The sequence below is a fragment of the Mesoplodon mirus genome (assembly GCF_964341445.2).
Source record: "Mesoplodon mirus genome assembly, chromosome: 3".
Lineage (NCBI taxonomy): Eukaryota > Metazoa > Chordata > Mammalia > Artiodactyla > Ziphiidae > Mesoplodon > Mesoplodon mirus.
The window spans coordinates 60,030,917-60,058,293 of record NC_138978.1 but is presented as its reverse complement, the minus strand read 5'-3'; the positions used below and the strand labels follow the sequence as shown (position 1 = coordinate 60,058,293).

General features: G+C 36.7%; 1 protein-coding gene across 2 annotated transcripts in view; it reads right to left on the bottom strand.

Moving 5' to 3' along the window:
* The window catches only part of LOC309799688 (3',5'-cyclic-AMP phosphodiesterase 4B-like), a gene marked incomplete at its 5' end in the record, with an annotated part of 525,358 nt that overhangs the window by 414,061 nt on the left and 83,920 nt on the right, over positions 1 to 27,377 (bottom strand). For both annotated transcript variants that reach the window (XM_082613098.1, XM_082613097.1), the window contains 2 exons: positions 905 to 1,143; positions 6,746 to 6,858. In XM_082613098.1, the coding sequence (XP_082469224.1) occupies positions 905 to 1,143; positions 6,746 to 6,787 (281 nt within the window). The remainder of the gene's footprint in view (positions 1 to 904; positions 1,144 to 6,745; positions 6,859 to 27,377) is intronic.

Sequence of the window (27,377 nt, the reverse complement as noted above, 5' to 3'; positions counted from 1 at the left end):
GATTTACTGTGATAATATTGCACAGAGATTTAATATATTTAGTTTTTCTCCTTAACAAATGAGTTAAATGAAAAGTGATTTTTAAAGCACCATATTATTATAATTTAAAATTACATAAAAAATAGAGAAAATATTTTTCTTTTTTAATAAGACTCCACGTTATGTAAGCAGACTATTCATGAAAAGTATTTGGAAATTATGTAGGGCAAAAAGAAAAACCAGAGAAAGTGCTAAGAACTAAATATGTGATTAAAAACACGTATTTGAAGAAATATCACGGCACAATTTTAACCACAGTTATAAATTATATGTATTCAATTAACGTTTCAACAATAGAATAAAATAGCCTCTTTCACAAACATAGACTCTGCAAAACTGTCCAAGCATCTCTCATAGTACGATCTTCATTCCTCTTTTGATTTATAATGAAGTGTTTTATTTTCTAGATAACCACAAACTGAAATTAGTAGAGTGGGATTATAATTAAAAGAAGCTAAGAATAATTATATTTTGAGTCAGTAATAAGAATATCTCCTGTCATTCATCTATATAATATATATGTTTTAATTCCTTTAGGCTCCCATATAATTTTGCTTTTCTAAATTAAAACATCATATTGACATACACTAATAGTTTTTTTTTAAAAAAGATCATAGGCAGTAATTTTGCTTTCCTTGTCATTAATAAAAATGCATCTCATTTCTTCCTCAATAGGCCCCTTCCCATCTTAAGAGGTAGGAGATACCTCCACTCTTCATTTTGCTAGCCAAAGGGAAACAAATTCTCAAAATGTCAAAACCCTTAGTTACTCCACAGATAACTAACATTTTAATAACAAGAAATTGTACCGGGAGTAACTGGAAAATCAAACTTAGAACTGACATTTAAGTTGAGGGCTACTCACCACTCCTGGCTTACAGTTGTAATAGCAATGCTTGGAAGTGTCATCAAAGGAAGCGTGGTCGGTCTGGAAATGCCATCTCCCTCAGGAGTCCTTGCCCTTCCGCTCTGTCTTTGGGACAGTGGTGGCAACTGCAAGTTTCCTGAGCAACACCTTCTCCCTCTCCAGAGGTCTATCCCAAGTGTGTTACTAGAAGAACTGTAGGATTTACTCAAGTTGCATTCAAAATAATCTTTAACATTCTAGAGGAACCACAGGGAAAGAGAAAAAGAAAATGAAATTCAAATGTTTAAAATGATGCACGATGGAGTAAAATAAGAAGCTAAATGATCAAGCTGTCACTCATAAAGTCCTGATTCATTATCTCACAATCAGAATCGAACACTGACATCAAAAGCTTAAGAGAAAACACGTAGGCACAGGGGGCTAATTCTCAAATTTTAAACACATCAGTTGCATAGTCTTGGTGATCTTCAGGACTGTTGATAATATTTTCCAGTTAGAAGCATATGGATTGCAGGGCTTGTTATCTTCTTTCTCTTTTTTAAATTATTCTTTTTTTCTTTCTTTTTTTTAACTTGCTAAAATGAAAGCTTTTCATAGAAAATATATTTTGGACATCAGTGTTATCATTCTGCAACACGGGAACAAACTGTACTAGCTAAATTATAACATTTCTTGTTCAATGTTTTAAAGTAAATATATTTTCTATCTCAGGCCAGCAAGATACTCATAATTGTGGGTAACTGGGTAACTAACTTTTCCTATTCTTATAAAAGGTCTCCTCAGAGTTGAGGGGATTTGGGGGTGGTTTTTTTTTTTTCTGGTCAAACATACAAGAGCTCAGAAAAAGAAGAATATACTTTATCTGGTCCTGAATTGAACTGCCATGTGTTCAATATATGCCCTAATGCTGACATGAATGATATACTTGTGAGAAGATAGAGGCATTGTATTATAACCAATAATAAGAGTTATTCATTCTTCCTATATCTCTTGGTGACTCTGGTTCCTGGTACTGTGGGGAGTGGAAGCCCCAAAAGAACCTCTGCCTGCATCACCATTCATACCGGCTTAAAGACAAGAAATGTTACAGCAATGTAAGTAGCCACTGATAGCAACTTGGAGTTTAAAAGTTATAACTGTCACTCTCCACTCGTATCTTAAGCAATAATGGAAGTCCTAACACCAGGCCAAGGTCTCTCACCTGGAAGTCATTCTGTAGCCCTAAAAAGACAGGTACTTCCTACTAGCCCTTCAGAATAGATTTAAGAGAGCCTGGGACTAGATTGCCTTAGGTTTAAACAAACTAAAGTTCTCCGCCCACCACTCCTCCACCCATCCCTATACTAGTTCATACGAGGATAATTAACTCAAGTTTAAGGGTCTAGCTGGGTTCATTCAACAAATATTTTCTGCACACCTATTAAAGTCTTGCTCTGTGCTACTTAAGAAAGGATACAACAGCAAAAAGAGACAGAACCTGTATTCTAGTGATTATGCTTATCTCATCCATGCAAAACCACATTTTCATGATGAAAATCTGGGCTTGAATAGGCCTGACAATTTTCAGGCGCCCCACTCTCTCCACCTGGAAATGGGACATCATCATATTTTTTGTGCTTGACTTATGGTTTTGGAATACCACTTATTTAAAATTCAGTAGAACCACAATTCAGTAACAGAAAGGAGACAAAACAATTTACAATTTTCCAGAGTTTGAAATATTCTGGAATGTGGCCAGTGTTTTACTGTTTAGTAACAGGTTATATTAAATCTACTGTAGGCCTAGCACTTATATGTCTGTGTGTGTGTGTGTGTGTGTGAGCATGTGTATGTGTTAGAAATAAGAGGCTGAGGAGAAAGCATAGTATATGTAAGTTTCTTTCTCAAAAGACTTAGAGACTAGTTGAGGAGACAGGAAGTCTTAGGAGAGACAAAGTCTTCCTAAAGAGATTCAAGAACAAACTAAAAGTCAGAACTTTTATAACTCAGTTTGTTCCAAATCTGCATTTAAGAAAGTACTGATTATCTGGAAAGCAAAGCAGTGTTTCTTGTATAGGTGGTAAAGCATATACTTTACCACCTATACAAGAAACACTACACCAAAGAACAGAAATGAGGATGTCACTTAGTTAAACCACCAACCACAATAGTCTTATAATAAAGTTACTGGATATTTTTCCTCTTTTAGAAATGGGAATATTACCAACCAGGTTTAATTGCAGTGAATAAACTAAATGGGCATTTATTTGGTACTTGTTATTTGAAAAGTAACAAAGTCACACCTATCACAAAATATATACCATACTGACTTGGGAACAAGCTTGAATTTACAGATTTGTACCCATTCTTTGAAGAATTTGTTTCAAAAGACCTCAGTTAATGTGAAAATGCATTGCCACAAAAGAGCTTAATGGAATAGCTTTTTAGAAATTAAGTTAAATACTAAAAACAGTAACACTGTTATGCAAACACTCATTAACCTAAGTTGAGTTATTCATAATTACCTCAAACTTTCTAATTCGTACTCATAATTACTGCCCCAAATTTGCTAACATCCCCAAAGGCAAAATCTAATTCAGTCAATTCTAAACTACTGAATTTGTGATCTTGGACTTATTTTCCTATTTTAACCAGCATGATACTGGCCAACTACCCCACTCATCAGATCAAAGATTTGGGGGAAAAAAACATTAATTTGAATGTTACTTTTGGAAATCACACTGTTCCCTTTGCCAGAAACTCTCTTCCCCCAGATCTTCACAGGGCTCACTCCCTCAATGCTTATATGTCCTCACTGTCCATATTTCCTCTCTTCATGTTATCCTTCTATGAACACCTATTGTCACCATCCAACCATTTTTTGCCCCCTGACCAACTTCATTTTTCTCCACAGCTCTTATCATAGCTGGGATTATTTTATAATTTATTGATTGATGTATGCCCTCCCCTCTAGAATATAAGCTACAAAGGGAAAAGGACTCTAATCCCTAGAACCTAACCAGTGTGGAGTGTATAATAGGTGCTAAATTAATATTAGGTGAATATTTAAATCGCTGAGTAACTGTTTGTTGAGCTGAAATAATGAGAATATAATAAAATATCCTTGACTTAAGGGTGAACCTTTCTTCAGAGTGTGGTATAAAAAATATAGTATCTGCCAATTTGCTTTTGTTGTGAGGGAAGAGATACTGTGTATAATATTTGATATGATCTTCTGTACTATACTGGAAAGGTGAGGTGCATGGTGAAAAGTTTTAGGTTATGACTGTCCACCAGAAATAAAGTACAAGCCACAAATGGGAGCCAAATGTATAATTTTAAATATTCTAGTAGTCACATTAAAAAAGTAAAAGAAAAGGAAACAGATGAAATTACTTTTAATACTATATTTTACTTAGCTTAGTATATCCAAAATATTGTCATTTCAACATGTAATCTATATCAAAAATTATTAATAACATATTTTATATTCTTTTCTATTTGTACTATTATGTAATCAAAATCCAAGATGTATTTCACATTTACAGCACCTCCCCATTCGTACTAGTGCTTAATAGTCACGTGTCAGACTATTAAGCACTAGTACGTTTAAGTGTGTTGGCTAGCAGCTACCATGTCGGACAGTGCAAATCTAGGTAATAATACTAACCCCACCAGTCTAGGTGGGGTTAGTATTCTTCAAATGTGCTTTCTCTTTTGCACATTCTTCTATGCAACCTTCCCTGTCTTTTGATTGTGGTAACCATTACCTCAGAGAGGATTAGGATTATTACTGCAATGATAGAATGAAAAAGAAAAAAATCATTGATCAACCTTTATAGACAGGATGCATTGCTTAGTTTTATTCTTCCAAAGAAATAGAATCTGGAGCACACAGTATACAAATAGTATTATGGGACAACCCTAAGCTTTTTTTTTTTAAGAGAAACAGAATTTCTAAATTCCAGAAGTTTCCCCTTAGATATCCTAACCAGAGCATGAAGGTCTGAACACAGCTTTTTACCACTGGTACTGAGGACTTAGAATATGACTTAAGGGCAGTTCCCTTGTGGAAAGGAGCAGGGAAGCAGGAAAGAAGAAAAGGAAATATGGCACAGGCGATGAGACTAGATCACTAACCAAGTGTCTCAACACAGAAGAGTAGAAACGGCAATGGCAAAGGAGTGTGCTTTGGTGGGCAAGAGCCTCATGGCACAACTAAGTCTCACTCTGCATTTGCAGGTCCTAGAAGTTCTTACAAACCCAGATAGGGACAGAGAAGGAAACTGAGAATTAGTCTCAGCTTCCTTGCCAAGGGGTTTTCTGCAGCATAAGGTAAAGGGACCAGGGGTTCATGGAGTGAGCAGCCCAAAGGTAAGGGCTGCACAGAAAGCAAAGCTGAGTCTTTTAAACAATCAGAGCTCCACTGGAAGGTTAGGTGAAGAGCCCAGGCAGCAGGGGAGAAGGTCAAATTTACAGCGAGCTGAGAAGGTCCCCTGATCAGGCTGAGAGCACTCATCACCTGTTATACCTACCATGTGCCTAAGCACACTGGATCAAGGGCAGAGACTGACAACCAAATATCTGGGGAAATGAGCTATCCTCAATAGGACAACAGTAAGAACCAGTGGAAATACAAGACAAGGACAATACCACACACCTGTGACTATAACATCAATTAATGTTGTTTTCCCACTTGCCCACAGGGAAGGGAAGGAGTAAGAACTTGGAGAAATACTCATAAACTGGGCATTTATTCAAAAGATACCAGTTTACATTATTTATCACCAAGTTCAAGTTCCTCCCAGCCCCTCCCCCATCTGTGAAATAGAAGTTTAACAAGATGAGCTATTACAGACAGCAAGGAAAATGACTTCTTTTTCCTTCCTCCCTCCCTTCCTTCCTTCTGCACATCTGATTAGTGGCATATAATTTTTGGCTCAATTACAAACAGAAGCTGAGTAAACACTGGACAATTAAAAACACACTAATGGGGGACTGGTCAATTGAAAGGAAAAAAGATAATCTCAGCTGACCAAGATGCAAAGCTATTAAAAATGATGAGTCTACAGATTTCTTCAAATGACCCAGAGCAGAGCTTCTCAAATATAATGTACATATGTAGTCAGCCTGAGACTTACATATATTAAATATGCACTTGGTACATAGTAGGTTCTCAAAACTATTTGTGAAATGAGTAAATCAAAGAATATAATTAAATGTTGAAATACTCAGGTTTCAAGGAAAGCTTTGGGAAGGAAATGCGGTTTCTTTTTAGCCTTAAATAATAAGTAGAATTTGTTTAGTGAAGATAATGGACATTTACATATGTACATAATGTACATATGTAATCACCTTGGGAATAAATTCTGATCTTTAGGTCTGAGGGATGGTTCTAGAATTCTGCATTTCTAATAAATACACAGGTGATGCTAGTGTTGCTGGTCTGAGGCCCACACTTGAGCCAAGTCCTAGAGGATGGGTTATAAACAGCTGTCAAAGACCCCACCATAGGAGATGACTCAAGGATCAGCTGAACTTTGATAAAAGTGTGCAAGAAAGTCATCAAGAAATGCAAACAAGGTGAAAAGAAAAATTTCCACAGATTGGTGGTTTTGTAAATGAAAATCACAAAGCTCAAACTGAGCCTATCTCCAAGCTGCAGAGAGGGCAGTGTGCCTGCTGCCTAGCATGCAGAGTACTGGGTCCAAGGGCTGGCAATATCCAGGTCACAGAAGCACCTAGAGGCAGAGTGGTACTATTAGACAACCTTGTCCGCCCTTGGAACAGAATTATGGAGTGACTTTTTTATTGAGCAAAGAGTGGGTGGAATCAGCAACTCTGACTTTTGGAACTTACATCATCGGCCGTCACTGTCATCACACTCCTGCTTTTCTTCATTATAAAGGGGAAAATCAGCCCCTTTTAGGGTGTCCGTTATTCAGTGCAGCTTTGCTGACAATTTTTAAGACCTGCAGGGGAAAACAAGACACACACAAAAAAGAACAGTTCGGTATCCTTAAATACAAATACGTAGCTTATTTGTATTCGCCACACTAACATCTGAACGTACACAATGCACATGTATAAGTAAATATCACAATTTACCAAGCCAATTAAATCTAACATGTGAGGAAAGAGGTTCACAAAATGCAAAAATCCAAGACATCAGTGCAAAGATATTTGAGAGGAAAGAAAAAGAATAGAGGATAACAATTAGGCTCCCAAATAATGAATGATCCTTAAGAATACAGAAATAATATGTATTAGTGAAGGCCTTTAAACTTACAAAGTACTTTCCCATATAATATTTCACTTGATCCCCTTAACAATCTGTGAGATTATTTTCATCTTTTTTTTCTAATGAGAGAACAGAGGATCAGAAAAATAATTGGGCCAAGGTAACACAGCTAAAACATGGCAGATTTAGAATTTAATGAATATGATCCATTGATACTATTGTCAAAGAAAAAAGGAAAAGAAAGAAAACCAATACAAAAATATGCATGACCAAAAAAAAATCTTAATTTCAATTGTACCATCAGTTTAAACCTCTTACACGTATAAGTACATAGGCAAGTATTCATCACAGAGTATTTTAGCAACCAATAGTTAGAAAGAGCTAGTATTCCCTGGTTTAAATCACACAAACTTGGCCATTCTGAAGCAGAGACACTGCAGTTCATGACATTTGCCTTGTGCAGATCACTGGAAGCCACTTCAGCAACAAAGAACCTCAATAACATTACCAAAATTTAAGGATGCACCCGACTTGTGCCAGCTCCAGAGGAAAAAGAGTCACTGGTTTATGAAAACTCAGGCTATTAAAACAGGCCCAAGTTTAAAGTTCAGACATACAATAGTCTAAAAGAGAATATGAAGAATTCTGAGTTTGCAGAATTGAACTGGAAAAGGTACAGTATAGAAACCATTGAATCCAAGAAGCATTGGTCCACATGGCGGATTCTCAAGATCTTAACATCAAAAATGGCCTGCATCAATGCTGAGCTCAAAAAGCTCCTGTTTTCTCACTCTGTACATTTAAAATTCTTAATACATGCCTGATTTGAAAAGTCTGCTTCTCGAACATGAAGATATATATAGATTAAGAGCGTGATGGAATTGTAGCTATGTGACTAGGATACTAAGCAGTGGCATTGTCCCATCACCCAGGAAACCACGGTTGAATTTCTAACACATAATTTGATGACATTATGCAGGAGTTGGTAGTGAAACTGACAGAGTGGATAAGAGAGTGGAGGGAGGGAGAAACTTTGCCTTTATAAGTCTTCTAGGGAGAGAACCCTACAGGCCTTTCAGGTGTTCAATTCAATATGCCAAGGAAAAGAATTTCCTCAGCATACACCAAGGAATGGTTACAATTACTGAACTTCTCTAACACTGACTAAAGAGGAATAGGCAGAATTTTAGAACTTTTTACTCAAAGGCTGCTTGAAACTTAACAAAAGTCAACAAATAACAGACATTTTATCTCTGTTATATTCAGTCTTGAGTGCCTCTATAAGGCCGAACCTGAAAAAAAAAAATGTTTATACTCCTAAGCAAAGAAAAAGCAAGATTAAAAGATGTAAGTTTTAAATGCAGGATATAGGATTAGATATCCCCAATCAGTATAATTCTGTAAAAATATGAGCATAGAAAATTATTAAAGAAGCTGTGTAAAATTAAAACAGTGAACATTATATAAGAGTTATTGGAGATTTTTCTTTCTTTTTCATATTTTCCAAATTTTTGTGATGTATTCTTTTCTGAGCCAAAAAAATGATCCATTTTGCTTGGCAGGAAATGCACTTAAAAATAGGATAAAACAACACAACTGGAGTAGAAATCTCTAGGCTGTCTTCAGCAGGGAGAAACAAAGATCAAGTCTCCCCAGCAGAAATGAAGAGTAAGACCTTAGCTATAGCTTCTTAGACGTGAACAAGGCATTCTAGGATCCAGATGAAGCTCAATGCAAACCCAGCCCTCAAGAATTTTAGGTCTAGTCTGGCAGGGAAGACTTGCATATATTAAATGTGCACTTGGTACAGAGTAGGTTCTCAAATATGTTTGTAAAATGAGTGAATCAAAGAATATAATTAAATGTTAAAATGCTTAGGTTTCAGGGAAGACTTTGGGAAGGAAATGACATTTCTTTTTAGCCTTAAATAATAAGTAGAATTTGTTTAGTGGAGATAATAGAAAAGTATATGGTATGCAAAAATATGGGAAAGAATTTAATGTACTAAGGGTGTGACACATGCAGGAAGATGACATGCTAAGGAAATTTATGACAGGCAGAAAGACATGTTCCAGGGTAACATCAGTAGATTTGGGGCGTGCAAGAGTATTTTTGTGAGGTCTTAGCCATGAAACTAAACTTATGTTTTAAAACACTTTGAGTGTGAGAGCTGACCGGATAAATTCATGTGCCTTCAACTGGGAGCATGTCCTGGCTAGGAAAAAGCAAGATCTCAAGTTACAAGGAAGTTTCCCAAATGTTCTACGTTTAAAATATATTACTTTGGGCTTCCCTGGTGGCGCAGTGGTTGAGAGTCCACCTGCTGATGCAGGGAACGTGGGTTCGTGCCCCGGTCCGGGAAGATCCCACATGCCACGGAGCGGCTAGGCCCGTGAGCCGTGGCCACTGAGCCTGCATGTCCGGAGCCTTGCTCCGCAACGGGAGAGGCCACAACAGTGAGAGGCCCGCGTACCACACACACATAAAAATTAATTAATTAAAGTAATGACAAGATGGCTCAATCCACAATGTACTTATCCAGAATAAGTTCAAGCATCCCTGTTACCCCAAGTGGCGAAGGTTAAGCTTCTTTGCTGCCATCTCTTCTCTCTGCCCTGCTATCTCTCTCCATTTCCCCTTTCCCTTGCTCAAGGGGACATAAAGAACCAATCAGAAATTCTTCTGCATAAATGATCAATGGAGAAATGAGATACTGCGTCAGTTTTTTTATCATTGTCTTTCAGACCAAAGCCAATCATTCAGTCACTCTGCTCTGGGACGCTGGGGTTGAGACATTGCAAACTGTATTTCACAAATTCTCTTCCTAGCTGGCTTCCTTTAGGTGCTAACAACAGGAATCATGAGGAGGAAAGTGGAAGAAGAGAGTTGGAGAGAAGGGACTCTCTTCCTTTTATCAGGAGCATAAACAACACTGGCCCTCCCTCCAGGCAGACCCAGAAACAGCCATACAATACCCCGTCAGATGTCTGCTCACTAGCTTCAGAGCCATCCCTTGGTGGTTCCAGCTCCTAAGGTGGTGACCCCTCCTTTCCACTGCTAGACTCTCATAATACTACCTTCCCTTTCTCCCTCAGCACTAGGAATGGTAGCTGCTTCACTAATCTTTGGGTTACCTGGCTGACCTGTTTTCACTTTCATTATTCATATTTATGTAATCAATTTATTATATTACATCCCTTTTGTTTTCCTAAAGGATATAGAATCTAACCTTCTTTTTATTGACGGCACCCCCAATCTCTAGAAGTGGTTCTTCATCTTCAGTAGGCCAACAATTCACCTCCCCAACACCTCTTCACATACCATCCTCCCCCCACCCAGAGTCAGTTTATATGAGGACTGGAAGGTTGCTGGGGTGATGACTGGTGTCAGAACCCATCTGGCTCCCTCTCAGAGGGAGCTGCCTGAGCACTTTTATATACAGCTCTCCTTGGAGAATGTGGGATATTTGGATGGTTCTTGGTCCTCTGTTTAGGGTTACAGTCCCCATTTTTTTAAACAGGAAAAGTCCTACTCAGCATTCTTTCAGAGGTGAAAATGTCCATTTTTGAGATGATGATAATGTAATGTGGCATGAGCATTTCTTTCTTCCGTTTCTTAATGGCCTCAATTGAGAAAATTAGACATTGGCAATTTCTATGTCATTCCTCTAGTTCTCTGGAAATTTCACTGATTCATAAAGTACAAACGTCTAAGAACCTCTTTACTAGACCAGTGGATATTAACCTTTTAAAATAAATAGCATAAAGTCTAGTTCAAGAAGATAAGGGTTTTCTGTTTGGGGCTAGGATCTAATGTAGTATGACTGGAAGGAAGAAATGCTGGCCAAAGAGGAGTGTGACGTGCTATCCGCATTCACAGCCCCACAGCTGCCTAGCAGAGCTATCAACCTTGCTCTGGGTCTTGTAAAAGGGTTGTGGTATAATTATCCACAAATTTTATGAATCTAATGAAATTCCAGGAAACTAGCATAAGTAAACACAAACCATAGAACCAACTCTCTGGAGTCAGCAAATGGATAAACATGTCCAGAAGTCAATACAGAAAATATAAAGTCCTCCCTGGAGTTTATATCTACTGGTCTCATCACACTTTCAGAAACTCAGGGCTACTGTGCCCAGTTAGAGCTGATTTGGATTTGACTGTTGGGGAGATAAAAAGGAGAGACAAATGTGCTTCCTCCTAAAAACTCTTGTAATGGGATGCAAATAATGGAGAGCAAAAAACAAGTGATAAAAAAAAGTGTATGTAATACAAAAAGACATGTTTTATGTAAAATTTCTTAAGACTATAAGCACCCAACATTTAGATATGGCATTTCTGGGAGAGAAAAATGTTTGTTTAATTAAGCAATAAGCATCAAGGGCTTTTGAGATAAGAATTGAGAAGTATTAAAAATTAATATGAACTTAAACCATTAGCTTAGCCTGAGAGAATTATAAGTAACAAAGAGATAATGGCATTCTTTTAATAGTTGTCAGACTGCAAAGTAGCTAGGCTAAATTCTGCTCTGAGTAAAACATGTTTCCTAAACAACCACTTAAAACCAATTTCTACTATAAAATGTGTTCTTTGTAACTTACTAATAGAACACAAACTTGACATCAATACACATGTTGACAAGAAAGAAAGAATTCTTACTGTACAATTTGTTTGGATGAATGTCAATTCCTGACAACAACAGAACAGAGAGAAAGTGACAAACTATTCCCATGTTTCTACTAGTATAAATACTGTAATGCCTCAATGGGTTTATTAATGAGTTTCTCTCCAATAAAAACTGTCTAAATGGAAAAATTTTAAAGTGTTGAATTATTTTTCCTACTCTAAAAAAGTAACTGGTACATTGATAATTTTTTATAGTTTAAAGTGCCATAAGACATTATATAAACTGCTTTGTTTTTTCAGCCTCTTAACTAAGAGGGAAAGAACAAAGAAGCCCTACATTCAAATGACATATTCAAGCCGTATATTCAGATCAATGAACAATTTGATATTGTAAGCTCTCTCAACATCTGAGGGTTTCCATCTCAGAGTTATCATTGTACCAAAGTGATGATGTGATCAGGAAGACTTAGGAAGCATGAGGAATTTTTACTACCTCCTGAAGTGAACCATAGAAGGTCTACAAACAAATGTAAAGGGCCAGTATGGATGAAGGATCTTCAGTTCCCTTAAGTATTTGTGGGGTACGTGCTCAGGCTCAAATTGAAATATTTTAATTCCACCTTCATAGCTACTTACTAACTTTCACAAACCTATTACAGCTGCTCTAAGACCCCAATTAATGTTACCAAATTTCAATGATAGTATAACAAATTAAATTGCATCTATGATCCAAAATTCCTATTTCCACCCAAAATGAATAATGACACTTCTTTTCCTTCAGTTTCCCAAGAGCAGCAACAAAAACCATTGAGAACCCAGTATGTGACAGAGGCTTGCTAGATGCTGTGAGTAATACAAGATGAATATGACATAATCCTCAACCTTAAAATGTCCACTGTCTAGTCTTCAGAGAGATGAATCAACAATTTTTCATTCTGCAATACTTATGCCTCCTTGGCACGTGTCAGGCTCACAGAGCAGAGTGATAAGTGTTGTGACAGGAACAACGATGTGTTCATTAGGCGAATAAATTAGGGAAGGCCACCTCTATGGGTAAAAATCATCAAGGAAAGCTTCATAGAAGAGTTCCAGTCCTTTTACAGGTACTGTAACTAAGGGACAAAGAAAGAAGCCCTTCTGCTCCCCCTCTATGTATTCTCCAGAATGATCTTTTGAAAATGCAAAGTTCCTTATATACTTCCCTGCTGTACATCCCTCATGGCTTCCTGTTACATTTAGGATAAGCCAAAACCCTTCATGTGACATACCAGTCCCTACAGATTCAGTCCCAGCTTGCCTTTTCAGCCTCAACTTCCTATGTTGGCTTCCGCTCGCCTCCCCACCTTACCCCACATCGCTGTCCCCTTTAACTCATTTATCTTTAATCAAACTGCATTTAGGGTTTACCCAACATGCCTTCCTTGCCGCAGGACTGTTCCTGCACTGTAATAATCTCTCCATTTTGCCTGGTGAATCTCTCCATTTTGACTGGTGAACTCATTCTTCAGCCTTCAGCTTACAGGTCATTTCTTCAAAAAATACTTTACTGACTTCCCCTACGTGTCACGGGGACTTATCACATCATTACTTTTTTCTTATTCATACTATTCATCATAATTATATATTTATTTGTAAGAATGCGTAATTTTGCATTGTAGTTTGCAGAACGTATGGAGCCTATGAAAAGCTGCTCCTTTATGTAATCTCATACAAATTTACATCAAACTGAAAAACTTGGACTATGAAACAACTGTAAATCTAAAACATCTAAAATGGCATAATAATTTGCCTCTGCTTTCTCCTATGCTTGAGCAAGAATTCACAAGTATTTTCTTCTTCTAAATTAGGTCTCTGCTTCAATACCTAAAATAATTTTAAGTTAATGCAGAAGACTCTTAATGTTCATTCACAGGTGCTATGTCTTTAGGCTTTTTAGAATTGTCCACCAGTATAATGCTTTTCAGACATGTTTCATGGAACATGTGGGAGATAGATAAGATTTTGGTCAAAGTCTTCTTCTTAGGCTCAAAAACCCCAAATGCTCATCATCAGTGTAAAAGTCTTCTTTTCTTGGGAAGAAGACTGAAATAACAAACTTCATTATTATTTTAAGCAAGCAAGCACACACAATTTCTGTATGCTCCTTTCTCAGAAATATAAATAGTACATCATTACAGACTTCCTATGAGAAAGATGCAAAAAATGTGAGGAATCTTCTGAGGACCTCAAATGAATTAATGGCGTGTCATTTACTGGCTTAACTGAATTAGTGGGATATTAATTCTGGTAATGACTACCACCTATTTAGAAGCAGACACCCAATTTTGAGCCAAACAGTCTGTCCCAGCCCTACTAAAAGTTTGGGGGTCCAGATTGAGGCAAACATATGAAAAAAAGAGGAAATCTCTCAAAAACAGAAGGCTGAAACTAATATGGCAATACCAGAATGTTGTGTAACATTATTTTGATAGAGCATAAAGGAATATATGGAAATATTTTTATTGGTCTTTAAATATCTTCATATTCAGAAACTATAATTTCTTTGTTTATTTTTAAAGATGCAAAATTAGACCTCACCTTAAGAATGGACTCACTCATGAATTTGACAAGTACCTAAAACATCTGATATATAAGTGATGAGTGAACAGACTGAGCAAGTATTAGAAAACAAAGATGCTTGGCAGCCACAAAATCTCAATTTTTACCTATTTTATATTCTGGGGCTCTATGGAAGATTTTATTTGACAAGAAGTTCTGCCAGTTAGAAAAGTTTGAAAACCAGAACTGCTTATAACACCCCTCCCCCATTAGTTCCTTAGAGCAGTGTTTTTCAAAGTTTATTTATTCGAGTGCCATCTCTGTATCATTTGCCATATGGGATTCCCTCATTTTACAGATGAAATATAGACCCTATAAAAGCTGATTTGTCATTCACCTAATGATGGCACAAGGAGGACAAAAATTCCAGTAACCTGGATTTGGTTCTACTTCAGTGCTTACATTTGCTACCTCTAAATTAAAGGGTTTTGCCTGTTTTTGTTTGTTTTTGTTTTAGCAAAACTTTATACATTAAAGAGCATGCTAAAGCACACACACAAAAGACTTCAGCACAAAGCAATTCATTTATGAATTCATATACACATGTACTCAGGTACTCTTTTATTCATTCATTTATCTGAAAATCATTCACTGAGTACTACTGAGGGCCACGTACTGTACAGGCCCTGAAAATACACAGATGAAAAGGCATGAGCTCTGTCTTCAAGGATTGTACAGTCTAAGTAGAGTAGCAGAGTGGAAATGGACAATTGATGTAACTATAGGGGTGGCAACAGCATACAGGAAGGTTATATAAGACTGCCTAGGAGGACCAGGAAAGGAATCACAAAGATACATCTGAACCATGCTCTTGTTGGATAAGTAGGATTCTATCAGGAAGGTGAAGGAGAGCAGTTCATTCAAAACAAAACAAGACTTCCTCTCACTGATCTTTAGCTACCAGTAAGAGCCCAATTAGTGATTATGGAATCTTTATTAAGTCATTTGATCCTTCGAATCTTGTACTTCTATTGGTGAAAAACAATTTGCTGTGTCTATTTTTGATATGGCTGCAATCATATAATAAACATTAAATGTGGTTACAATGTTGCGTGCTTTAGAATGACAGAAGCAGTAAGATTTCTGGTTTTAGTGATAGGCATTTGTAGATTCTCCAATATAAACTACATTCAATGCAAGCCAGCAGTTGTATAAAGGAAAGCTCTCTGAAACTGGATTCAGACAATTCTGCATTGAGATTCCAACTCTATCACGTACTAACTGTGGGATGTTAGCAATTTGCGTGACCTCTCTGAGACTGTGTTCTTCCTTGTAAAAACAGGTGCAATGCCTCCTATCTCACAGGGTTATTGTGAGGATTAAATGAAATAGTGAGCAATGCCTAGCAGGGTCTTGTATGTAATAGGTCCTCATTAAGTGGCTTGCTGAATCACAATCCCATCAAAACATTTCAGTTAAGTCTTATCTCTTGACACCTCACCACAAAGATGCCCTCTTTCAACTTCTTTCCTTTTAAAAAAACACAACTGAAATAACATGACCTTATATAACTGTGCTTTAGAGCTATTTATGCCTGAATTTTATTATCAAGAGAATATAACAACTGCTTCACAGGGGAAAGACAGTCTCCAGGGATCTGAGCAGAGAGTCAAGATGAATTTGACAAGGTAAATCCTACAAACATTACAAACGGGCAAATCATAAGATGAGGAAATAATATAGTGTCTAAAACGGCATTAATCCCAAGTCCTTTAAACTATAGTCCATTCATGGATGATTGTGGGAAATAACAATACTGAAAAATTATTATACAACCATGAATGTAATATAGAACACTATTCCTCAGTATTTAATGAATAAGAAGCAGTACCTATTTCTCTCTTCTATCATAAAGCTAAATAACATCATCTGGGTCACAAAAAGTCTTTTCGCCTTCCCTCTATTTTACAGGTTTTGTGTGTATGTGTGTGTGTGTATAATGAAAATACAGATCAAATTTTTGTAAAAATATGAACTTCAAACACAGAATGACAGAATGCAAAGGTTACACAGGTCTTCCTTCTTAGGGAATTATAGAGAATTTGAGATAGTATTGTTATTTTCTTTTTTATCTTTGCCAAGATGATAATAAAACAACTACCATTAACATTTGTTAATGATGTTAAATCTAGGACTATATTAAGTAATACTGAATAGAGAGAAAATTACCTTCAAAGTCTACAATTTCTGTCTGTGAGTTCTCCTGTTTCATTATCAAATGGCCATGTTTTTAAGTGCCAGAAAGGAAATGAGGCAATGGTCTCAAGCCTAAATCTTATGCGATCTTTATTCATTTACTTAAAGAAAATAAATAGCATAGGTCTACTATTTGACAGGCACTGCTACCAGCAGAAGATCCCCAGTTTGCCTGCCAGAGTTCATAGTCTAGGACACTGCAGTGTTGAATGGCGATAATGAGCATTATTATTCATTATGTAGAGAAGAAACACATGAAAAGGATTGATTAATGTAAATAAGAGCACTATAGATCTATAGGAGCACGGTTTTGAAGGATGAATGGATTTCCTCAGAGCAAAAGAACTGGAAGAATAATCCAACTGGAAGACACATCACGGAGATGTTCAACATTATGGTATGTTTGGTGAAGTATAACCAGTTTGTATGGCTCTGAAGAATAGGATCTGAAGAATGAAAAGCAATAGAAAACACAACTTAAGAAATGTGGAAGAGACAGAACATGTTAATCTTTTAAAGTAATGCTAAATGGTAAGACTTTAAATAGAAGTGGGAATTGTTTTGAAAGAATGTAAATAGGGGATTGAAATGTTCAGCTCTGCACTCTAGAAAATGTATTCTTACGGCAAGAAGAAAGTAAGCTGAAGAGTAGAATTTTGAAAGAAGAATAGTAAGAAGACTGATAACAAGGCATCAATAGTGACAGAAACCAAGGAGCTTTCAGGAGGACTCACAATGGACATGGTCTTATGACACAGAAAGGTCAAGCAAGATAAGAACTGAGAAGTAATTACTAAACAGAGAAAGTAGTTGGTCATTAACCAGCTTTGAAAAGAAGAGGCTTCAAAAAGTGAGAGGGATAGAAGCTTGATTTGAGTGTCTACAGGATGAGATTAACATCTTTGGAAGCCCTGAGCACTGAAAAGATTAGAGTGTCTCCGCATGTGGGATTCAAAATAAAAACAACACTGAAGAGCCAATTTCCGTTAGCTGAGAAGAAAAAAGTCTAAAATAAATTAGGCATACACTCAACCCTATGACAAAAGGATGATTTCTTTATTCCTAGAACAAAGTACTGACTCCGCCCTCATACAAACCTCCAACAGATGACTGGCCACGAATAACTCATTTTACTCAAAGATAAATGAGAATCAAAAAGGAAAGAACACAGATCTATGCAAGCAAATGAATGAATGAAGGAGCACACCAATGAATGAATAAAAGAATAAAGAGGTAAGTAAATGAAAGAATACCACTAGAAAAATACTATCATGAGACTAAATAAAAATTTTAATTAAGCACATTGCTATTAAATTGTGTCTGTGTGTATGTCCATGTAAAGAAAGAGCATGTGCTTGAAAGACAGCGAGAGAGAGAGATCACTTCTATAAAATAAGATCACATAGAAGAGATGCAACAATTGAGAGAAGTGTCTAATACATGGTAGAAGACATTCCATAAATATCTGTCAAGTGAATGACCTGTAAAACAACAAAAGAAGATAAGCATGAATACATGAATTGGCAAAGTTTAATGAAGAAGTGAAGTACATAATAAAATCAACATAAAAATAAAGGCCAAATTGGAAGCAGCAAAAAGCCGAACTGGTGATGTTAGAAACATATTAGGTAACAGACTCACTTAAAGTAGGCTAAGTAAATTGGAAATGAGCAAAGAGTTTAAAGGAATTAGAGAAATAATGACAAATAAAGAAAAGAAAAAACACATAATTAGCATCTCTGAGAAAGGAACCCCCAAAAAAGGAGGCATTAATATGAGACAAATATCTAAAGGTATAATTTAAGACAATTTTTTAGAAATAAAAGGACATTGAAGAAGAATGAATAGATATACAGTATGGTCCAGGAAAAAGTGACCAATAACAATCATAGCTTAGTAAAATTAATAGATTCAAAAATGAAAAAAAAATTGAGTAAAAAAATGTAGATTCTAGTAAAAAAATTAAGCCACTAATAAAATTTCTAAAAATAAACATTTTTATCACTGTATCATATAAGCAATCATACAGGCTGTTCTCTTGTGTCTAGTTTCTTCTGTTCAACTTAATGTCACTGAGTTCCATCTGTTTTGTCACTACCAGCAGTTCATTCTTTTTTTTTAAGGTATATTGCTGAGAAGTACTCTACTTTATAAATATATCAAAATTTGTTTATCTTTTCTCCTACTGATAGACAACTGAGTTGTCTATCAGTAGGAGTATTATGAATATAACACTCATACTGACAGGAGTATTTGGGAGTATTATGGGAGCATTATGAATATAATGGGAGTATATTATGAATATAACTGCTAAAAATGTTCTGTACAGGTTTTTGTTTGTTCACATATATTTATTTCTCTTAGGAATTACCTAAGTGTGAAATTTCTGAATATAATTACAGAGTATGCTTAAATTTAAAAAGAAACTACTAAGCAGTTTTCCACCATGATTTTAGTATTTCACATGACAACCAGCAATATATAAGAATTCCAGTAGCTGCAAACTCTCACCAGCATTTGGAAGTGTTAGTTTTTGGGGTTTTTTTGGTTTTTTGTTTTTGTACTTTAGACATTTTACAAGGTTTGAAGTGGTATCAAATTGTGGTTTTAACTTGCATTTCCCTGATAATTAGTAATGTTGAGAACTTTGTCATGTGCTATTGTCCTTTGGCAAATCATCTTTTACGAAGAGTCTGATCAAATACATTGACTATTTTAACTGAGTTATTTGTGTTTTCATTATTAATTTTCATAGGCGTTCCTTATATATTGATACAAGTCCTTTACTAGATATATCTCCTCCAGTTTGTGGCATGCCTACTCAGTTTAATAAAAGTGTTTTTGCAGTGAGAAGTTTTTAATATTAGTGAACTCAAATTATACATTGTTTTCTTTTACATTTAGTGTATTTTATATTCCTAAGATCTTTGCTATCCAAAGGCACAAAGAGCTTTTCCTATTTGTTCTTCTAGAAGTTTTATAATCTTACTCTTTATGTTAAATACTATGGCCCATATTAAATTAATGTCTGTATGAGGTAGGAGACAGGACCAATGGTCATGTTGTTCCAATATTTATCCAATTGCTAAAGTGCCATTTTAAGAATCAACATACCTGAAGTAAAGATAACTTGTTAAAATTCACTACCTTTAAGTTAACTAATGTACAAAGTTCTATAATATCAACACAATCAAGATATAGAATATTTCCATCATCCCAAAGGGTTCTCTCTTGCCCATTTGCAATAAATCCCTTCTCCTACAACTAGCTCCTGGCACCCACCAATATATTTTTTGTCTCTGTAAGTTTGCCTTTTCTAGAATTTAATATGAATAAAATAATACAGCATGTAATCTTTCATGTGTAGCTTCTTTCACTCAGCATAATGCTTTTGAGATTAATCCATGTTGTCATGTGTATCAATAGTTTTATTGTTACTGCTGAATAATTGTCCATGATATGGATATACCACAATTTGTTTATCCATTAACCAGTTGATAGACATTTGAGTTGTTTGGGAGTTTGGGTTACCATGAAAAAAGCTGCAGTAAACATTCAAATATAATAAAACATTTGTTAAAAAATACGTATGTTTTCATTTATTTTGGGTAAATACCTAGGATTAGGATAGTTGAGTCAGTTGGTAAGTCTGTATTTAACTTGGTTAAAAAACGACCAAGCTGTTTACCAGTGTCTAAACTATTTTGCATTCTCCTTAGCAGTGTATCAGAGTTCCAAACGCTCTGCATACCTGCCAAAACTTGCTATTATCAGCATTTTTTTGTTTTCTTATTTTAGCTATCCTAATAGGAGTGTAATGGTATCTTATCATGTTTGGATTTACATTTCCCTAGTTACTAATAATGTTGAGCATCTTTTCATGTGTTTACTGTTCATTCACATATCTTCTTTTGCGAATTATGTGCTCAAATCTTTTGTCTATAATTTTATCTGGTTGTTTTTCTCTTTACTGATTTGTAGGAGTTATTCATATATTCTAAAAACAAATTTTATACCAGACATATATTTTGCAAATATTTCCTCCAAAGCTAAGGCATGTAGCTCTATTTTCTGGATAGTGTCTTTTATAAAGCAATTTTTGTTAAGTTTTATGTTTTCCAATTTATTTATTTATTTTATATTATGTGCTTTTTTTGTGTGTTATAAGAAATCTTTGTTTAGCCCATGGTCACAAAGATTATCATACATTTTCTACTAGGAATTGTATATATATTTAACTTCCAGTGTAAGTCTAAATTCCAATTTGAGTTTTTAAACATATGGCATGAGTTATGATCCAGATTATTTTTCCCCATATGCAAGTTAAAACATCCAGCACTAATAGTTGAAAATATTATCATTTCCCTCATTGAATTATTTAGGTGCTATACTCTAAAAATTACTTAATAATGTATGCATGGATTCCACTATGTTCCACTGGTCTTTAGTGTCTATCCCTACATCACACTGTCTTCAAATCAGTTAGTATAACTCCTCTAACTCTATTTTCCTTTTGCAAAATTGTTTAGCTATCAAAAGACCTTTATATTTCAATATAAATTTAAGTAATATCTTAAAAGCTTACTATAGCTTTATTCTAAGTGAAGTTAGAGTGGAAGATAGCCATGAACCCCTAGAAGATCAAAATATTGGTGAAAAATGGCACAGAAAGAATATTCCTCCCAAAGAATGACTCTGGAGGCCAGGTGGGCTTGCATTCATGGGTCCCGTGGGACTGTAACAATGGGAGAGAGAGTTCTTAGCAGACTACAGCCCCAGGGCACTGAACAGACAGCAGACTAAAACACACCCCCAGTCCTTCTGAGAAAGAGGCCTATTTGCTTGTCCAAGAGCTTTAACCTGAGGGGCAGGCCTCCCTGGTCTGGCACACTTCCAGAGGCTTCCAGATGTGTTCTCAAGGAACAGAGGCTGGTGGATTCAATCTTTGCACTCTTTCTCTACCTCACTCCAGCTCCCTCGTATCTCCCAAAGAAATTTATACCTTCGTCTGACATCCTGATTTTTGTAGCTGCTTCCAGGGGTCACCTCTATATCACTTGGCTCTGGTGCCCAGCAGGGCTTATGGTCACAGGTCCCATAAGACTGTAACCAACAGAGAAAGAGTTCTTAAATGGCTACCATCATCAAGGCTCAGCAAGAAGCAACAGTCACAGGAGCTCAGTTTTTCTGTGAAGGAGGCCTATTAGCTAATCACCATAGCTGCAGCCCGAGGGGCAAGCCTCTAATTAAATACACATATAAAGGCTGACTGTAAACCTTTCCAGAGGCCTCAGAAGGTGGGCGCTACCTTTGTACTCTCCCTCTGCTGCACTCCAAAGTGCCAGCATCTCTTGGAGGGAAGCTCTTTCACATCTTGTGTCTCAGTATTTATATCTGGTGCCTGAGTTTTTGCAGCTGCTGCCCATGGGATGCCCCTTGAATGCCTGGCTCTTGTGTTCAGGGATTCCTGGGTCCCACAGGACTGTGACAATAGAAAAGACAGTCCTTGGCAGGCTATCACCCCCAGGCACAAAACCAACAGCAGCCTGAAACACACCTCCAGTCTTTTTGTGAAAGAGGCCTATTTGCTTGTTCTGGAGCTTCAGCCTGAGGGAAAGGCTTCAGGTTTGGCACACATCTAGAGGTCTGCAAAGGGGCTCTCAGGAAATATAGTCTGGGGATGTCATCCTTGTGCTCTCCCTCTGCCTCACTACAGTGCACTGGTATCTCCCAGAAAGAAACTTATACATTCATCTGGAGCCCCAACTTTTATGATTCTTGTCCAGGGGACAACTTCAGATGACCTGCCTGGTTGGCCATCAGGGCTTATGCTTATGGTCCCACAGGACAGTATACTTTTGCATACTTTAACAGCTGCTGACTGAGTGTCTGGCTTCCAATCAGTCTAAATCTAGATGCTGACCAAGATACCCCACTGTGGAACACTGAAAAGTCTAGGCACAACCTCAAAAACTGGGAGCTACTAAGAATAAAATAAGCTTTCAGACAATCACAAAGGTTTGGGAGACAACCAAGGGCTAGGGCACAGCTGAATGATAATTTCTTCTACACAAGGCCACTCCTTCAAGACTAAGAGAGGTGGTTTCTTCATCTAAAACAGAGAAATATGTTCCAAACAAAAGAACAAGATAAAAACTCAGTAAAAAACTTAATGAAATGGAAATAAGTAATTTACCTGATAAAGAGTTCAAAGTAATGGTCACAAAGATGCTCACTGAACTTGGGAGAATGGATGAACACAGTGAGAACTTCAACAAAGAGAAAATAGAAGAAAGTACCAAATGGAAGTCAAAGAGCTGAAGAATACAATAATAAAACTAAAAAATATACTAGAAGGGTTCAACAGCAGACTAGATGAACCAGAGGAAAGGACCAGTGAACTCAAACAGGAGAGTGGAACTCACCCAATCAGAGCAGCAAAAAGAATAAAGAATCAAAAAAAAGTGAAGATAGCTTAAGGGACTTATGGGACAACATCAAGCAAACTAACATTGCATTATAGGGGTCCCAGAAAGAAAAGTGAGAAGAAGGTGGCAGAAAACTTATTTGAACAAATAATGGCTGAAAACTTGCCTAAATTGGGGAAGGAAACAGACATTCTCAGCCAGGAAGTTCAGAGAGTTCCAAATGAGATGAACTCAAAGAAACCCACATCAAGACACATTATAATTAAAATGTCACAAGTTAGAGACAAAGAGAGAATTCTAAAAACATCAAGAGAAAAACAACTTGTTACATGCAAGGGAACCCTCATAGGATATCAGCAGATCTTTCAGCAGCAACTTTGCAGGCAAGAAGACAGTGACATGATATAGACAAAGTACTGAAAGAAAAAAGCTACCAACCAAGAATATTTTTTCCAGCAAAGTTATCATTCAGAATTAAAGAAGCAATAGCATTTTCCAGACAAGCAAAATCTAAAGAAGTTCATTACCACTAATCCAGCCTTACAAGAAATGTTAAAAGGACTACTTTAAGCTGAAAAGAAATGGTGCTAATTAGCAACAAGAAAACACATGAAAGTATAAATATCACTGGTAAAGATAGTGGATTAATTACTTAAAGAGCTAGTATGAAAATTAAATGACAAAAGTGGTAAAAAAATAATTATAATTGCAGTAATTGTTTAAGGGATACACAAGATATAAAGATATAAAATGGGACATGAAAAACATAAAATTTGTGTGTGGGGTGAGAGTAAAAATTTAGAGCTATAGAATGCACTCAAACTTAAGTTGCTACCAACTTTAAATAGACTGTTATAAAATATAGGTAGTTACATATAAGGCTCATAGGACTCACAAAGCAAAATCCTATAGTAGATACACAAAAGATAATGAGGAAGCATTCTAAGCATAACACTAAAGAAAGTCATCAAACCACAATGAAAGAGAGGAAGAGAAAAATTAAAGAACAGAGAGGAACTACCAGAAAACAATTAACAAAATGGCAGTAAGTACATATCTTTTGATAATTACCTTAAATGTATATGAACTAAATTCTCCAATCAAAAAGCATAGAGTGGGGATCCCTGGTGGCACAGTGGTTGAGAGTCTGCCTGCCGATGCAGGGGACACGGGTTCGTGCCCCGGTCCGGGAAGATCCCACATGCCACGGAGCAGCTGGGCCCATGAGCCATGGCTGCTGAGCCTGCACATCCGGAGCCAACAACGGGAGAGGCCACAACAGTGAGAGGCCTGCGTACCGCAAAAAAAAAAAAAAAAAAAAAAAAAGTATAGAGTGGCTGAATGAATTTAAAAAACAGAACATCTAATTCTGCTTACATGAGACTCAGTTCAGATGTAAGGAGATGCATAGACTGAAAGTGAAGGAATGGAAAAAGATGTCCCACACAAACGGAAACCAAAAGAAAGCTTGACTAGCTATAATTATATAATTACATCAGACAAAATAGACTTTAAAGCAACGACTGTAATAACAATCAAAGAAGGGCACTATATAATGAAAAGGGGTCAATACAACCAAAGGATATAACATTTGAAAATATTTATGCACCCAACATAGGAGCACATAAACATATAAAGTGAATATTAACAGACCTAAAGGAAGAAATGGACAGCAACACAATAATATTAGGGGACTTTAATACCCATTTACATCAATGGATAGATCATCCAGTCAGAAAATCAACAAGGAAACACTGGCCTTAAATAACATCGTAGGTCAGATCATCTTAACAGATGATTCTATACAACAGAACATTCTATACAAAAGCAGCAGATTACATATTCTTCTCAAGTGCACAGAGAACATTCTCCAGGATAGATCATGTTAGGGGTTCCCTAACACCATACACAAAAATAAGCTCCAAATTGATTAAAGACCTAAATGTAAGGCCAGACACTATAAAACTCTTAGAGGAAAACATAGGCAGAACACTCTTTGACATAAATCGCAGCACAATCTTTTTTGACCCACCTCCTAGAGTAATGAGAATAAAAACAAAAATAAACAAATGGACCTAATGAAACTTAAAAGCTTTTGAACAGCAAAGAAAACCATAAACAAGACGAAAAGACAACCTTCAGAACAGGAGAAAATATTTGCATACAAAGCAACAGACAAAGGATTAATCTCCAAAATATACAAACAGCTCCTGCAGCTCAATATTGAAAAAACAAACAACCTAATTAAAAAATGGGTGGAAGACCTAAACAGACATTTCTCCAAAGAAGACATACAGATGGCCAACAAACACATGAAAAGATGCTCAAGATCACTAATTATTAGAGAAATGCAAATCAACTGTACAATGAGGTATCACCTCACACCCGTCAGAATGGGCAGCATTAAAAAATCTACAAACAATAAATGCTGGAGAGAATGTGGTGAAAAGAGAACCCTCTCGCATTGTTGGTAGGATACAGCCACTATGGAGAACAGTATGGAGGGTTCTTAAAAAACTAAAAACAGACTACCATATGACCCAGCAATCACACTACTGGACATATACCCTGAGAAAACCATAATTCAAAAAGACACATGCACCCAATGTTCATTGCAGCACTATTTACAATAGCCAGGACATGGAAGCACCCTAAATGTCCATCAACAGAGGAATGGATAAAGAAGATGTGGTACATATATACAATGGAACATTACTCAGCTGTAAAAAAGAAAAGAAATGGGGTCATTTGTAGAGATGTGGATGAACCTAGAAACTGTCATAGTGAAGTAAGTCAGAAAGAGAAAAACAAATATTGTATATTAACACATATATGTGGAATCCAGAAAGATGGTATAGATGATTTTATTTGCAAAGCAGAATAGAGACACAGTCATAGAGAACAAACATATGGTATATGGATAGCAAGGGGGGATGGGGGGTTGGGATTAATTGGGAGATTGGGATTGACATATATACACTATTGATACTATGTATAGAATAGATAACTAATGAGAACCTACTGTATAGCACAGGGAGCTCTACTCAGTGCTCTGTGGTGACCTAGATGGGAAGGAAATCCAAACAAGAGGGAATATATGTATACGTATAGCCGATTCACTTTGCTGTACAGTAGAAACTAATACAACACTGTAAAGCAACTACTCTCCATAAAAATTAATTTAAAAAAATAATAAATTTCAGAACTCTCTAGCTTCCAGGGTAAAAAATGTTTAGATTTTAACTGTATTAAAATAAACATACAACTTGATGTACTCAAACACATGTATTCACACATACAATCACATATGATTCGACATAGAAAAAGCCTTTCCATGAAAATGCAAATCAACATAAGGCAAATAATTATTTTGGTTCCATTTAAGTAGAAGAATGGAAATCAAATTTGAAAAATAAGCAAAGATCATATTGGATTTTGCCACAGGGGAGAAAAACAAATTCATCAAGCTTTAAATTACAGAAATTCCCCAAGTCATTATAAGATTTACAGTTCCAGCAATTCTAAATTGTTCATACAGATCTTCCTCAACTTACAGTGGGGTTATGTGCCAATAATCCAACTGTAAGTTGAAAATATCTTAAGTCCAAAATGTATTTAATACACTTAACCTGGGCTTCCCTGATGGCACAGTGGTTGAGAATGTGCCTGCCAATGCAGGGGACACAGGTTCGAGCCCTGGTCTGGGAAGATCCCACATGCCACGGAGCAACTAGGCCCGTGAGCCACAACTACTGAGCCTGCGCGTCTGGAGCTTGTGCTCCACAACAAGAGAGGCCGCAACAGTGAGAGGCCCGCGCACCGCAACGAAGAGTGGCCCCCGCTCGCCACAACTAGAGAAAGCCCTCGCACAGAAACGAAGACCCAACACAGCCAAAAAAAAATTTTTTTTTTTTTTTTTTTTCTTTTTGCGGTATGCGGGCCTCTCACTGTTGTGGCCTCTCCCGTTGCGGAGCACAGGCTCCGGATGCGCAGGCCCAGCGGCCATGGCTCACGGGCCCAGCCGCTCCGCGGCATATGGGATCCTCCCAGACCGGGGCACGAACCCGTATCCCCTGCATCGGCAGGCGGACTCTCAACCACTGCGCCACCAGGGAGGCCCCCCCAAAAAAATTTTTAATTAATTAATTAAAAAATAATACACCTAACCTACTAAACATCATAACTTAGCCTAGCCTAACTTAAACTTGCTCAGAATGCTTACATTAGCCTACAGTTGGGCAAAATCATCTAACACAAAGCCTATTTTAAAATAAAGTGTAATTTATTACTCATGTAATTTTTTTTTTTTTTTTTTTGGCTGTGTTGGGTCTTCATTGCTGCGTGCGGGCTTTCTCTAGTTGCGGCAAATGGGGGCTACTCTTCATTGCAGCGCACGGGCTTC